Source organism: Dasypus novemcinctus, chromosome 1 (assembly GCF_030445035.2).
Source record: "Dasypus novemcinctus isolate mDasNov1 chromosome 1, mDasNov1.1.hap2, whole genome shotgun sequence".
Classification (NCBI taxonomy): domain Eukaryota; kingdom Metazoa; phylum Chordata; class Mammalia; order Cingulata; family Dasypodidae; genus Dasypus; species Dasypus novemcinctus.
The window spans coordinates 200,227,607-200,242,754 of record NC_080673.1 but is presented as its reverse complement, the minus strand read 5'-3'; the positions used below and the strand labels follow the sequence as shown (position 1 = coordinate 200,242,754).

The window sequence follows — 15,148 nt, the reverse complement described above, 5'->3', positions numbered from 1 at the left end:
ACACTGTCCCTGCCCACTCTCCTGGTAAACATGCTGATCGACCTCACGAGGGTCTTACGGATGAGAGTGAATCCTGCAGTGTGCGAGGCTTCTAGGAGGCTGTACCTGGTCTCTTTAGATTTCTTATGCTAAACAAACTTGGGGTTTACGTCTTCATGAGAAAACAGCTGTTGCTGATGTGGATGGCCTGAGAAGCACTGAAGTGACCCGGTGTTGTGGAGGACGTGCCCCTCAGGGACCCACACTCACCACAGAGGCCACGTCTGTGGGGCGACTTGCTGGGGTGGCACCGCCAGGCCCGTCCCCTTGTCCTGCTCCCGTTTTCTATAGCTTGCATTTTCCACAAGACCCCGGGGTGGGGGGGGGTGTCCGCCTCTGGTTCGTTCCCCTTCCAACTGCGTCCAGCGTCCATTCCCCTCACAGGAACCCAGGCCCATCAAGCTCAGGCTTAGAAGTCCCCTGACAGACCTCTATGGAGAGCAGACAAAGCCCCACATCCTCAGCAGAATGCCCAAGGCCCTCTGAACCCTGCTTCCAGCAGCTCGCCCCCAGACTCCTCCCTACCTCCTCCAGGCCAGCAGCTCTCCTGGGCTCTTCCCCAGAGAGTCTGATTTAGCTGAAATGGGGTGGATGAGGCCCAAACACCATGGTCACTGTATGTTTTCTGTCAGAGGTTTACGAACAAGCTGTAGCTCAGTTTCCCCTGATATGCATGGGGGAAAAGGCAAACCCCTCTCCTGTGTCTGAGGGCATGGCATAGCACTTTCCCACAGGTCTAAGCAAAGAAACCTCATAGAGACAGGAGTAGAGGGAGACAGAGATCTTCACCATCTGCATATCAGAGGGAGGTGGAGATCTTTACTACCTCTACCTGCATATCAGAGGGAAGTGGAGATCTTTACTACCTCTACCTGCATATCAGAGGGAGGTGGAGATCTTTACTACCTCTACCTGCATATCAGAGGGAGGTGGAGATCTTTACTACCTCTACCTGCATATCAGAGGGAGGTGGAAGCCTTCACTCTTTACATATCCTTTAATCCCTACTGATGAAAACCGCATCTGCTCCGGCAGCATTCCAAGAAGCCATAAACTCCCTCAACTCCCTCCCACTACCTCACTCGACCCTCAACCCCTCCCACTAACTATCATTTCCCTGCCTAGAAAGTTCTATATAAATTCAAGTTCCCCCCTTCCAGGAGTGGGCTGAAGTCTCTCTTCAGACCCCCTCCATTGGAAGAGCTTCTCAATAAATACATTTTCTGACAGTAGTCAATCAGTCTCCATGTCCCAGTGAATGCTATTTTTCTCCAACATTTTCTTTTCCTTTTCTTTAAAAAAAATTTTTTTTTAGGCTACCCAGGTGATTGCAATGGATTCAACCAGTGTTGATAGAGCATTGCTCGAGCCCAGCGGTGCTCAAACTTGTTGAAACACTGGAATCACCTGGGGAGTTTTAGAACGTGCTGCGGCCTGGGCCCTCCCCCTGGGCTGCTGAATCAGTTGGTTGTGGGTGCAGCCTGGGCACTGGGACTTTTAAAGCGTCCCAGGTAATTCAGCAATGTTTGAAGATCACTGCTCTGGCCTTCGCGGTGTATTTGGGGCTTTTTTTTGGCATGAACTTCTTTTTCCATTCCAGCCTTTTCACTGGCTGCTCCCTGCCTCCCTCATAAGCTAGCTAACTCCCCCTTCTCCCAAGTCACAGCTGAGGGACAACAGCAGGGGTGACCAACATTTTCTGCAAAACGTCAGGTAGTAAAAATATCAAGCTTGGTAGACCACGTGTGGTCTCTTTTTTTCCCTTTAAAATGTAGATTTTGGAAGGAAAACAGTACAAATATGAGAATGATATCTCAGGAACTCAAACAAATACATGATACTAATACATGGTTTTAATAATAAGATGGTTTGAGGGAAAAAGACACCACACGTAAGCTGTGGACTCTAGATAGCAGTAAGAGTGTGACGGTGTTCTTTCTTCATTTGTAACTAATGTGTCACTACAATGTAGGGTATTAGTGGTGGGGTGATGTATGGGTGTCCTGTATGGTATGCATGATTGTTCTTTAAAAAGTTAAAAAAAAAATTGCAGAGAGATTGTGCATCCAGCACAACTACTCTTTAAACCTAGGTGTTTTCAAGTTCTAAATTAGTTGAGAGAATGGGCCTCTTCCAGGCTGAGTTAAAGCTCCCTATTTTTTCTAAAATTGAGTCTGAGACATAAAGAATTGGAGGACATACAATGTCCAGTAACTGTCCCTGCAGTACCACCCAGGACAACTCCAAGTCCTGAAAATGCCCCCACATCACATCTCTTCTTCCCACTCCCTACCCTCAGCAGCTACCGTGGCCACTTTCTCCACATCAATGCTACATTTACTTCCATTACTAATCACAATAGTTCCAGAATAGAATGTTGGTAAGTCCACTCTAATCCACACTCTATTCCTCCATCCTGTGGACCCTGGGACGGTAATGTCCACTCCACCTCTATATCAAGAGGGTGCTTAGATTCTACTTGGATGATGGATGCAGTTCTCCTGCTTGCAGTTGTAGGCACTCTTGGCTCCCTGGTGTCCTCCCGTGGCCCACTGGGTGGATTCGGGGAGAGTGTAAACTATAATGTGGATCATTGACCATGTGGTGCAGCAGTGCTCAGAGATGTATTCACCAAGTGCAATGAATGGATGGAGGAGGTTGTTGTTATGGGAGGAGTGGGGTGAGGGGGGTGAGGGGTATCTGGGGACCTCATATTTTTTTAATGTAACATTAAAAAAAAATAAAGACAAAAAAAAAAAAAAGAATTGGAGGATTTCGGGTATCAGTGAACCAAGGAGAAATGATGAAGATAACGAAAGTCAAAGGGAAGGGGTAATTTTTTCAGAATTGGTGGGGGTATCCATTTAGACTGTGAGATTCACATAACCTGGGGAGATAAAGGAAAAGCAGAATCCTTGCCAATGAGAAATCACAAACGGGGCAAGGCAGATTGCAAATGGGTAGAATCAAACGTGAGATCTATTGCTATGGTGATTTGAGCTCATCATTTACCATGCAGACATTCAGGATGGCGTAACTTTGTTATCTGTAAATAACTTTGGTGTGATGTTTGTTTGTATGAGCACAGGAGCAGGGGTAGAGTGAGAGAGAGCCAGGCAATACCATCCACGAGGCAGGAGGCTGGTGGGTGACTAGAACATCCGGGCTGGTGGGTGACTAGAACAGGAAGGGGTAATGGGGAGTGAAGCCTGAAGCCAGATAGATTCAAGTCTGAAAGATATTAGGGGTAGCGGTGAGGATACCCAGCCCACAGCTGGAACTTAGAGTGTAGGGGAGATTGCACAGTCAGCCTCTGAGATGGCTATAGGGGACTAGGTATCTTCAGGGGAAGGTTTCACTTAGAGCATGGAGGAGAAGGGTAAGTTTAGAGAGGAAAGTTAGGATGTTTGTTTTAATGATGACTGTGGACTTTGCTTTCCAGAGGGCACAGTGGAAGGGTCTCAGCTGTGGGGGAAAGGTGGGATATGGAGACAAAAGGGATGGGCAGTGCCACCTGTGACCTCTTGTGTGCATGCTGAAGGGGGACGTGGACCTAGACCGTGGAGGCTGAGTTGTAGACACGGCCAAAAAGCTCGTGGGCACAGGGCACCATGATTTTAGCCCCAGAGGTCTCATGGCACATAGCCGTGCTGAGTTTGTGAATACTGGTGGGGAGGGAGGGTAGGTTGGTGAGGATATCTATATTCCCACTGAAAGAAACTTTCGGCCTGTGAAAGGATGGTCTAGTATAATATATGGGACTTGTCCTTGGTCCTTACCAGATGGATAGTCTTTTTCCAGGAAGGAGAAATGTAGAGTCCACTCAGTGGAATGTAAAAGCCTCTACAGTGGGTCTACAGAACGGATGGTGCCATTATTTAACTGTTCTCTTATTGATGAATATTTAGTTTTTCACATTTAAAGAATTATTTAAAACCATGAAGTGATAATTTATGTATGTAAATCTCTGGGTACATGTGCAGATACTACTTTGGAATTGATACCAGCAAGTGAATTTGGGGGGGTTGAAGGGAATATGGATTGTATATTTTAATAGAGGCTGACAAATTTCCACCCATTAACATTTTAACTTGTGATTTCAATACATATTTACCCATACATTATAATGGAGATTATAATTTCCATTTAAATTTCTTTTGTGAAGTCTGTCCATTCATTTCTTTTTTGTTATTACTAGAGAAGATGTAGGTTTACAGAAAAATCATGCATAAAATACAGAATTCCCATATACCACTCTATATAACAATCTTGCCTTAGTGTTTACAATTCTGTCCCTTCAGTTCTAAATAAGTTATTTTTTCTTATTTAACTAAGTTATTTTAAATTGTGTGATTTACAATTAGCCATGTCTTTATTTTCTAATTTTATTTTACTGTGATTGTTGAAGAAGACCATGATTTCTTATGTAGAGAAAAAAATGCAGAAAACCTTCTTAGCTTGAAGGTCATACGAAACAGGTCTTGGGTCAGATTTGGCCCGTGGGTCATAGTTTGCCTATCACTGAACTATAGAGATGTCAAATCTGTGAGGCAATGAGTTACCCATCAATGGAAGCAATCGAGCCATGGTCGGAGGACTTCTAGCAGGGAAGCCATAGATGGGATCTAAGTTTGCAATGAGTGACTAGACTTTTAGAAAACCTCTGCGTTCTTTTCCAAACTTAAGACACTTTAATTCGAATCCACTCTGGGTCCCTGGAGTATTTCCTCACCTGCCAGATGCTCTTTGAGGTTCGCTCCAGTCCTGAGAACTTTCTCATGTTCTGCTCTGCATCAGTTCATCATGAAGCTTTGTGTATGTCAGCACGGCCTGCATTTCAACACTAAGTGGTATAATTTAGGTGTCTATGAGTTGAAAAGACAAAGAGGAAACACCACTTCTGACTTGTGTGTTAAGAAAATACTAGAGCAGCAATAGCTGGAACCCATGAAAATCAAAATGCTGGTAATTCACTTTCTGCCAGGGAGATGTGACAACTATCTATTAATGGCAAATGTCTTTTCATGTAGACACAGACAGGACTGATGTATGGTGCTCAAGAGCAACCACAACCTGGTGAGATAAAAATACAAGCCTCCTGCTTTTATCTCAAATTCTCTATTAGGTTATTCCTCTGATGAATAGTTTTCAACTTTGCAAGTCAGTTTCAAAATGGGCCTAATTCCATTTAATTTAGCCAACAGCTAATGAGCATTGGCCACGTGCGTGTGTAAGAGTTAAGATCACAGGTTCAAGGACAGGATGTGTTGATATAAATCTAGCATCTGTCTCTTAGCTGTGTGACTTTGGGAAAATTAATTGACCAATCTGTACTTTGGTTTACTCTTCTGTAAAACAGAAATAGATTATTTGGGAAAGGAAATGTTTAGCAGCTGATCTATATCCCATCTTCTACCCTCTGGATCAGGGGAGAAAGGAAATAAAAGATGACATGGTCCTTTCTCCTTATAAATATGTAAATCCAACCTTATGATAGTATTTACTAAAAAGATGAGAGTCCTGATTATGGAATGTTTTTAGTAGGCTAGCATTACATTCACTCATACATTGTTGAAGTGGTCCAAAATTTAGACTAGCGTGTATGAGACGTCCAGGGCAGGGCATATGGCACAGGAGTGTGCTATTAGGAATTATTTTTCTTGGTCAGTGACCTTGGAACTGTATTTTTAAGTTAGTAAGGTTGGGTTAGAAACAAGACCTTCCTTCCTTCTTGCCTGCCTGCCTGGCTTCTCTCCTTCCCTTCCTCCCTTCCTCCCTTCCCATTAAGTAAGGAGCTCTAGTGCACAGGAAATGCATAGTGTACTTGTTGGATGTGTACTTGTTGGATGGATGAAAGAGGGGGTAGATATATGTGATGGCAAATATAAACTCTTCATTTGGACTTTAAGGTTTTTAACATCTGCTTGTATTCTATCCACTCCCTTCCCCCCAGTTTAGCACACAGCAGGTGCTCAATAATTGCTTGAGGAATTGATTTGTGGTGAATGCAACTTTAGTCCTGCTCTTTCCCTAAGAAAGGATTTTGGTATTCGCCTACCTAATCTGTTTACTCCGTGCAACTGGCTAATGCCCCTTCCTATCTTTGCTGCTACTTTCACCCCCAGCTGCCTCTTTCCCAGGAGCTTCAGGAATGGATGCAGAACCAGGATTTGCTTTTCTTATTTCCCCCTTCTTTCTCCCCCAAGGCTTCCTTTTGAAAAACACTGCTGCCAGGTCAGGCTCCACTCATGAAAGCACATCTCTTCCCTTCGTAGTCCTTTCCTCCGTTACGCCATTCTTTAACAAATATGACTGAGCACTTACTATGTCCTCAGTATAGTTCTAGGCCCTCGGGATAAGACAATGGACCACAGACAAGGTATATTTCAGTTGTGGGGGGCCTACGTTAAACATCAGCAAACAACAGCCCGAAGGCCAAATCTGGCCCACTGCCTGCTTTTGTAAAAAGAGTTTTATTGGAACAAGGAAATGCCTCTTCATTTACCCCCTGTCAATGCCTGTGTTTGTGCTACTCCAGCAGAGCTGAGTAACTGTGACAGAGGCTGTGTGACCTAAAATGTTTACTATCTCGCCCTTAACAGAAAATGTTTGCAGCTTTCCGAATTAAACAAATGAGGATGCATGAAAAAGAGGAGCCAGGGAAAAGTGCTATGACGAAGTAACACAGATGATAGAATGGTGTGTGTGTGTGTGTGTGTGTGTTTGTGCCCTGATTTGAGTTAAGTGGTCTGTAAAGGCCTCTCTAGGAAAGTGGGTTTGCTGAGTGTATCCCAGGCCTAGGACAGAGCCACTGGCTGCACAATTCCAGGGGTACTGATGACACGGAAATGCCGTAAGTGCCGCCCCCTACAGGGCTAAGCTCATTTTGGCTCCTGGACTCAGTTGTCACCTGCAACTTGTTTATCCTCCTTATTTCTGTCTTGCCTGGACAGGTGTGTTCTTTCTCATCCAGCTGTTCTGATCATGATCACTGCCTGGTGCGGGTGTGTATACACATGTGTGCACACCTGGTGTCTCCCCCATCACCCCACGGCCCACCTGGCATCTCAGCATCAGATTCCGATGTCCCAGGTGGGAGCAAATGCCTTTCATCCATCACGATTGTGAAAAAGCATGGAGCAAGACAGCCCACGAAAACCAGCAGCCCCGAGGAAGGAATAGAAGGGGGCTCTAGGTGTTCTGATATAAAAACTGAGTGTGGGTTTCATCAATCTAGACACCCAAACAAAGAAACCCCATGGGCATGGTCTTGGGGAGAGACCTGCACAGCCAGGTCAGCTCATGTCCACCTTCTCCATCCCTCTACTGGATGCAGCCACATAGCCAGGAAACACCCGGGTCCTCTATCTCATCCCACCTCACTGTGTTACAGATGGGGAAACTGAGGCCCCGCAAGGGGAATGGTCTTTCTCAAGGACACAAGGCTAGGAAATGGCAGAGCTGGGGCTAGAATTGAGTCTTAGTTAAGAGATTACTCCTAGAGAACAACACCCAGGATGGGGCTCAGAACGTTCCAGAATCCTTGCTCAGCAGGTATCACAAAACATGGTGGCAGGAGCCTGGACCTGGGGGCCAGGTAGCCCCACCACCGACTCCCTCCACACGTGTCGCCTTCCAGCTCTGCGTCCTCTGCAGCTGCAGTTAATGAACGTCCAGTGCTTAGCTGAGCAGGACACAGAGTAATGCTCGATAAACCTTAGGTGTTGTCATTGTTGTTGCTGTTATTATTATTACCTTTTCTACATGAAATGGTATCTTCTCTGAGGCCGTGGGCTGTAAATTGATTATCTTTATCACAGACTCATGCAGTAGGTATCAGTCTCATGGCTCTAGCAAATATTAATTTTTTATGTCGTGTGGTTGTGTATCAGCATCTACTTATTTTGGGGGAGCAGATTACCTACCATCTGTGAGCTGGGAAAGTAGGCAGTAGACTGTATTTACAGAGGACCCAAGGGAAGACGGTCCTGCCCCCCTCCTGCCATGGGGCCTTGCCCTTCCCTGGGCCCCAGGCTCCTGGTCTGTACAGCAAGAGCCTTCTGGCTTGGTGGTCTCACGAGCCCCTGGGCCCGCTGGTGAGGAAGGACTGGTGCCTTACCTGGCCCACTGCAGAAGGCGGCGATGATGGTGAGGATGCACACGATACTCAGGTAAGGGATCCAGGGGGCATGGTCCTGCAAGAGAACAGCGCCGTGGGTAGGTGAGGAGGCTATGGCTTGCTGGGTGACCCGGGCTCCCAACCCAGCTCTCCCTCATCCACCTGCGAGACCTTGGCCAGGTGACTTCACGTTTCTGAGCCCTGGGTTCAGCATCCAGAGAAAAGGGATGGCGATCATCCCTAAGTCGTCCCACCTGCTAATTTTACACATGGGAGGTTGAAAGGAGAGGGTGCCTGCAAAGAGTTTAGCATCATCTCAGCATTCAGTAGGTGGTAAATAAAGGAACCGCTCATGCTGATTATTGGGTGCTTAGTCTGAGAAGTTTTACAGGTATTACCTCCTTTGATAAAAATTTCTCTTAATTATCACTGGGGCTAGGTAAACACCCCTAGTTCTACCCATCCTGATAGGGGAGGAGATACATTCATTCATTTCCATAAATATTCCACTTATCTGGCAGGAGGGTGTCATTTGGTTCTAGGTGTAGAAGGATGTTCAGGAAACTGCCCTGCTCCAGCATACTTGCTTGCCAATCATAAGAACCTGGTATGTCGCTGGGAAGTGGCAGGCATGTGTGGAGGTGCTGGGTGGCCCCAGGAGGGGGCACCTGACCCAGGAAGGCTTTCTGGAATGCCTGCACTCACCCTTGAGCCAGAGTCAGCCAAGTAGGCAAGGACAGGAAAAGTGATCCAGGGCAAGGGCACAGACGGGCAGGAGAGCATGGTTGACCAGTCGGCCGCTCAGAGTGGAGGGTGAGGCCATAGGTGGGGGACAGAGTCCTTCTGCCCTTGGCCCTCTACAACCAAATCCATCAGAGCTTGGCGCAGGGGGAGCTGGCGTGAGAGTTGCTTCAGAGGCCCGTGTGTACTGCATGGCTCACTTCTGGACTGAGTCATTCATTCACTTATTCATTCATTCGCTTGTTCATTTATTCAGCTGTGCCTATTGCTTGACCGGAAGGTGGGGACACAGAGACAGTATGGGCTCCTGCCACTGCTCTGAGTTAAATGAACCCAGGGCCACCCCTGTGGACCAGGGGAACATGGAAGAGAATGCTGCACCTGGATTTGGGGCAGGGATGACTTCCGGGAGGAAGACACATCCAAGGCTTCTTGAGTCTAGGATGCAAGGAGGAGCTAGTACAGCATGAAGGGCCTTAGTAAGAGGAAACAGCCAGGCATCTTGGGAACTGATGGGCAGTGGGGCTGGAAACGAGGCTGGGCCACGTTGGGATGAGTTCTACAATCGTGGGAACCAACACCCTGATGGGGGTTCTGTGCTCTGGGCAGCATTTTCAAACATCTGACATGGGCTGCAGGAAAACGGTACCCCAGAACGTCACACAACTGGCTTCCTGGGAACCTCTGAGGACCCAGCTCAGTCAATCCAAGGAGCCTGCAAAGCCACCCTGCTCGGTTCAGCCTCGGGTCCAACCTTGGGAAGGAAAATTCTCTGCCTGCCCATGAGCCTCAAGGGAGATGATTTGCCTCCCATCTGGTCAGTGTGCCCGCCAGCTCTTTCTCCTTCAAAGCTATTGCGCGGGGGACACCATGGCCCTATGGGATAATAGTGCCTTGTTCTAGAAATGTCTGGGACAGTGAGACATTTGGCAGAAAATTCCAAAGTGCAATTTCCTATGGAGAGATTTATTTTTGAACAATGCAAAGATTCACTGATGGTTGCAACCTTGCTTCATGCTTCCTTCAGTGCTGAGGCCAGGGTGAAGTACCAAGTGCCAGCTCATTAACGCAAGGTGCCTTGAGCAGGGCAGAGGGCAGGTGTTGGAAAGACTAGAGCTAGAATTTAGTCCCAGCTCTGCAGCTCCAGCTGTGTGGTCTTGCACGGCTTTGTTTCCTAATTGAACATGTTCATCCCCTACACACATGTGCAAACACACACTCACATTCACCCAGAGCTTGCTATGGCCAGGGCACTTCCATAAAGTGGAACCTTCTCATTTAATCCCCACAGTTTCCCTGGATTTTGGGGTGACTGCTCCCATTTTAGAGGTGGGACTTTGAGTAGTAGAGATTTAAATGACTTGCTGAAAGGTTCACAGTGAGAAAATGCGAAAGCCAGAGTTCAAACCCAGGCACACTGGCTCCAGAGCCCCTCCTCCTAACTATGGGGCAAAGAAGGACCCATCGTGAAGGTGCTGGCTCCTGACTGCCTCCCCAGCCTGCTCCACATGTGCCACATGTGCTGGACGGGGCATCCTAGGGGTCATCCTGTGCCATCAACTTTATTTCTAAATGGGGAAACTGAGGCTCAGAAAGGGGTTGTGTCTTGCCCAAGATCACACAGGTCACCAGTGACAACCGAAGCTCAGGTCTCTTGTCTCCCAGTCCAAGCACCCACCACCAAACTCTCCTCTCCTACAGCAACCAGCAGATCTGGGACCAAGATGCCCCTTGGGCAAACCACCGGGAGAGCTGTCTGGGGACAGCAGGAACCCCCAAGCCAAAGGCTCCAAGCATGGAAGGCGGAAGTCAGCTCCAGGCTGACCTCCATCCAGGTGAGCAGGCCGTCCTCTCACCTGCAGTGTCAGTGTTACCGTGAGGATCCCAAAGAAGAGTGCCATCAGCCCGAAGCCGCCTATGAGGAGCGGTCTCCGTCCCAGGCGCTCGATGACCAAGCCCTAGGTCGGGGAAAAGAGAGAGAGTCATTGCACACTGAGCAGCCAGCAGAGGGGTGTGTGGCCCCGGGACCTGGCCACGGGGCTGTGGCTACAGGCTCTGATAATCTGGCCTCTCTCTCCACAGCCAGAGTCAGAGGAGCAGTGGTCTTTATGAGAGAGCAAGAAAGGTAGGGAGAAGAAAGTGACATCTGGGCATCTAGGTTGTGTCAGGATATTGGCCTTTTCTTCCCATTTTCTGTAGACATGGTCTTTTAAAAAAATTTTTATTCCCCCCCATTGTCTGCTCTCTGTGTCCACTTGCTTTGTGTTCTGTGTCTGCTTGCATTCTCAGTGGCACCAGGAATCTGTGTCTCTTTTTGTTGCATCATCTTGCTGCATCAACTCTCCATGTGTGCAGCATCATTCCTACGCAGGCAGCTCTTTTTTCACACGGGCGGCTCTCCTTGCGGGGCACACTCCTTGTGCGTGAGGCTCCCCTACGTGGGGGACACCCCTGCGTGGCATGGCACTCCTTGCATGTAGCAGCACTGTATGTGAGCCAGCTCACCACACGGGTCAGGAGGCCCTGGGTTTGAACCCTGGACCACCTATATGGTAGGTGGACGCTCTATCAGTTGAGCCACATCTTGCTTCCGTGGACGTGATCTTAAAAGCCCTTTCTTCCCTGCTCAGAGCCAGTCTGCCCACAGGAGACAAATGCTCTCCATTTCTCTAGGCCTCCAGGTCGAGGATTTTACAGGGGTGACCCAAGGTGGGAGTGGATGGAGAGGCTTGTCATTTTCTGCTCTCCCATGCCAGGGGTGGAGGGCTCTCGTGCTGGGGCGTAACACTAGGAACCCTGCTTGACTGTAGACCTAAATCCTCCAAAGCAGCTTCTAACAGAAGCAGGTCTGATCCCACCGGTCCCTGTGTCCACTGCTCTGTTGGGCAAGGGCAGGCTATCATTGAGTTCCTTCAAACACCAATGACCCTGAAAAAGGATGATTGGAGCCAAGTTTCAGAGACATGTGACTGGGGTTTATATCCTGGGTCTGCCTCTTTCCAGTTGTGTGAATTTTGGGCACATGAAACAAGGACCAAAATATCTTCCACAAAGGGTGGCTAAGGGGATGGCAAGGTTAAATAGGAGGCTGCATTCAAAACACATGCCAGGTATTCAGGTGATGGAGGGGCCTTCCTCTCCTTTCTCCCCACAGTTTAGAGAAAGAGGATCAGAGAGGTGGAGTAACTCAACAGATGCCACATACTCAGTCAGTGTGCATGAGCCAGGAGTTAAATGCCGGGTGAATGCCTGAAAATCCATGGCTGTTATGGATTGGCATCAGGCAAGGCTTCCTGGAAGAGGCAATACTTAGCAGGAAGAGATGCATGTGAGGGAGCTTGTCAGGCAAAGGAATCAGTGAGAGCACAGGCTTGGAGGGTAGAAGGTCCTGGTCAGGTGAGCAAACTGACTTGGACAAAGGGGTAACAGCCACCCTGCCAATTCAGGGGTGGGCCAGGACTCCGGGCCTCGGGGTCTGGTCCCAGCTCTGCCTCTAACCGACCACATGGCTGTGAACGAGTCAGTCCTTCTGTGTTTTGCTTCCGCCTCCTTCCTGATGACGAGGGAATGAATCTGGATGATAAGAGCTGATTGAAGCTCGTTCCCTGAGCTCTCCTAGGAGCCAGACCCTCGACTGAGCACTCTTCACGCGTCATCGCATTTCATCCTCTCAGCCTCCCAAAGAAGGCTCTGTTATTTGCCCCATTTTACAGGTGAAGAAACTGAGAGACAGCACTTTCGGCACCTGCCCAAAGTCACACGGATGGTAACAGGCAAAGCTATAAAGTCTATAAAGTCTTTTCTGGCTTTTGACTCCCTGAATGTTTTTTAAAGTAGGTACAGACAAAGCGGCCACTTCGACGTGGCCCATTGTCACCGCTGGACACTTAGCTCCTAAACGCAAAGAATATGGAACATGGTGGGATCTGTCCTTGCACCCTCCCTTCTCCCACTCTTTTCCCAGGTGCCTTCCTCTTTGTTTCCCCAGACCCTAGAAGGGGAACTGACACTTCCCAGGTGCAGCGCCAATGCTAGCGGGTGGAATGAATGTCTAGAAGCGCTCCAGCCTTGCCAGGCAGGAATGCAGGTTCTCATTTTGCAGAGGAGGAAGATGAGGTCAGAGAAGGTGACCAGGGGCAGCTGGACAAGCTCTAAAGAGAGTGAAGGGCTGTGTCTGGAGCATCTCTCTCACCCCCAAATCCTCTGGGTCCCCTCAAAGGAGAGGCACTGCTTTAGGTGGTCAGGGTGAGGGCAATGTGGGCAGGGGAGGTGGGCCCCAGGGGACGAGGGCATGGGAGAAGGCCAGGGACACACAGGATCAGAGGCCCTGTGGGATTACAGAGGTTGACACACACAGCTAGTCAGAGATAACAAGGAAGAAGAATAGGGGCTCTCCCACCCTGCAGAGGCCACTGATAAGTGTCCACCCACTTGAATTCACTCCTTCAACTTCCCAGAATCTGTCCTAAGGAAATAGATATTGGGCCAAAGATTCATGGGCAAAGAGCTTCATCACTGTGTTATTTATACTAGCAAAGACACAACCTACAATCCACCACCACCAGAATCGGTTAAATACATACTGGAACATCTAGCTGATAAATATATACAAATTAAAGTATTTTCAAGTAATTTTAGATAATGTAGAAGAATCCACGGGGTACAGTTTTAAATGAAAAGAGCAGGGCATAAAATTGTATACGGTTATAGACAGCACAATGACATTTAGCTAATATCCTGGAAAAAGATACACAAGGATACTTTATAATGACTAACTCTGGTTAAGGGGACACATGGCTATTTTACTTGTTTATTTTTCTGTCCTTTCCAAGTTTTCTACAATATTTTTTAGCTTGAAAGAAAAAAACCACGATTCTAAAAAATAGTTTGCTAAAGAGTCAGGCCTGAAAACCTTGTCTCCTGAGTCATGAATCTTTACTTTTTCCCTGTCACCAATGATTTTCAGTATCTGCTTTGGTAAAATTTCATTACTTTGTGTGTTAGAGTTCTCTAGAGAAACAGAACTGTAAATATTATGTATATACAATATAAATATTGTGTATATATATTATGTAACTATGAAATTTTAAAAATAGGAATTGGCTGATGTGACTGTGGAGATGGACAAGTCCAAATTCCACAGGGCAGGCTGCAAAATACTCTCCCCCAGAACCTTTCCTCTTATAAGCATTTGAGTGGCCCTGTTCAGTGGTGATATCTTGCATTATCTCTAGTGCCAGCTCATGCTATGGTCTATCAATTCCATCTCAACTGTTGGAAATAGAGTCATTAGTGACTTTGAATCTAATCGGATTAGAGAACCAATTCCAAAAACCCAGAATGAATTAAAAAGCCTCATCCTTAAGATTCTTCTTCTCAGGAACCACTTCTGGTATTAGTCAGGGTTTTCTAGGGAAACAAAACCGACAGGAGATATCTGTAAATATGAGATTTTTATAAGAATTGTCTCATATGACTGTGGGGATGGGAAAGTCCAAATTCCACAGGGCAGGCTGCAAACTGAGAACTCCAATGAAGGTTTTCTATGAATTCCCCAGGAGAAGTTGGCTGGTTGAGGTAAAGGTGGAATTCTCCCTTCTCACTGCTGAAATCATCACTTCTCCTCTTAAGGTCTTCACCTAATTGGATGAGATGTCTTTCATTGTTGAAGACATTCTCCTCGGTTGATTGTAGAAGTAATTGGCCATAGATGCAACTGACTTACTGATGATTTAAGTCCATGATATGTCTTCATAGAAACAATAAGGCCAGTGCTTGCTTGCCCAAATAACTGGACAAGTTTACATGTGAACTTAACCAAAAATGGAATTTTGCTTCAATCTGAGGATGCTTCCTGTCATAGCCCTCAATATAGACATGGCTAAGGTGTGTCCCTGAGGCAGAGCTGCACAGCCACTCTTTATGAGAGGTGTGGGACAGAGCCCAAAGATAAGCTGGCACTAAAATTAAAGTGTGGTAGTTTGTGTCTTTTACGGACCCCAGAAAAGATCATGTCCATAGAGCTAGTCCATTCCTCTGGGAATCAACCTATTGCAGCTGGACCTTCCTTCTGATTAGATCACTTCAGTAGGGCATGACCCAGGGTGGGTCTCAATCCTCTTACTGGTCCTTTACAAACGGGATGAATATAGAGAGAGACACAGAGAAGAAAGACAAAGAGAAAAACTCCCAGAAGCTGAAAACGATGAGATTTTGTGAAGGGAGACACTGCTACTGTGCCCTGCCAGG

At 47.3% G+C, this 15,148-nt stretch overlaps 1 protein-coding gene across 2 annotated transcripts in view; it reads right to left on the bottom strand.

Moving 5' to 3' along the window:
- The window catches only part of SLC2A9 (solute carrier family 2 member 9), a 274,455-nt gene that overhangs the window by 54,550 nt on the left and 204,757 nt on the right, over positions 1-15,148 (bottom strand). For both annotated transcript variants that reach the window (XM_023587389.3, XM_058301081.2), the window contains 2 exons: positions 10,756-10,857; positions 8,159-8,234 (listed from right to left, as the gene is read on the bottom strand). In XM_023587389.3, the coding sequence (XP_023443157.2) occupies positions 8,159-8,234; positions 10,756-10,857 (178 nt within the window). The remainder of the gene's footprint in view (positions 1-8,158; positions 8,235-10,755; positions 10,858-15,148) is intronic.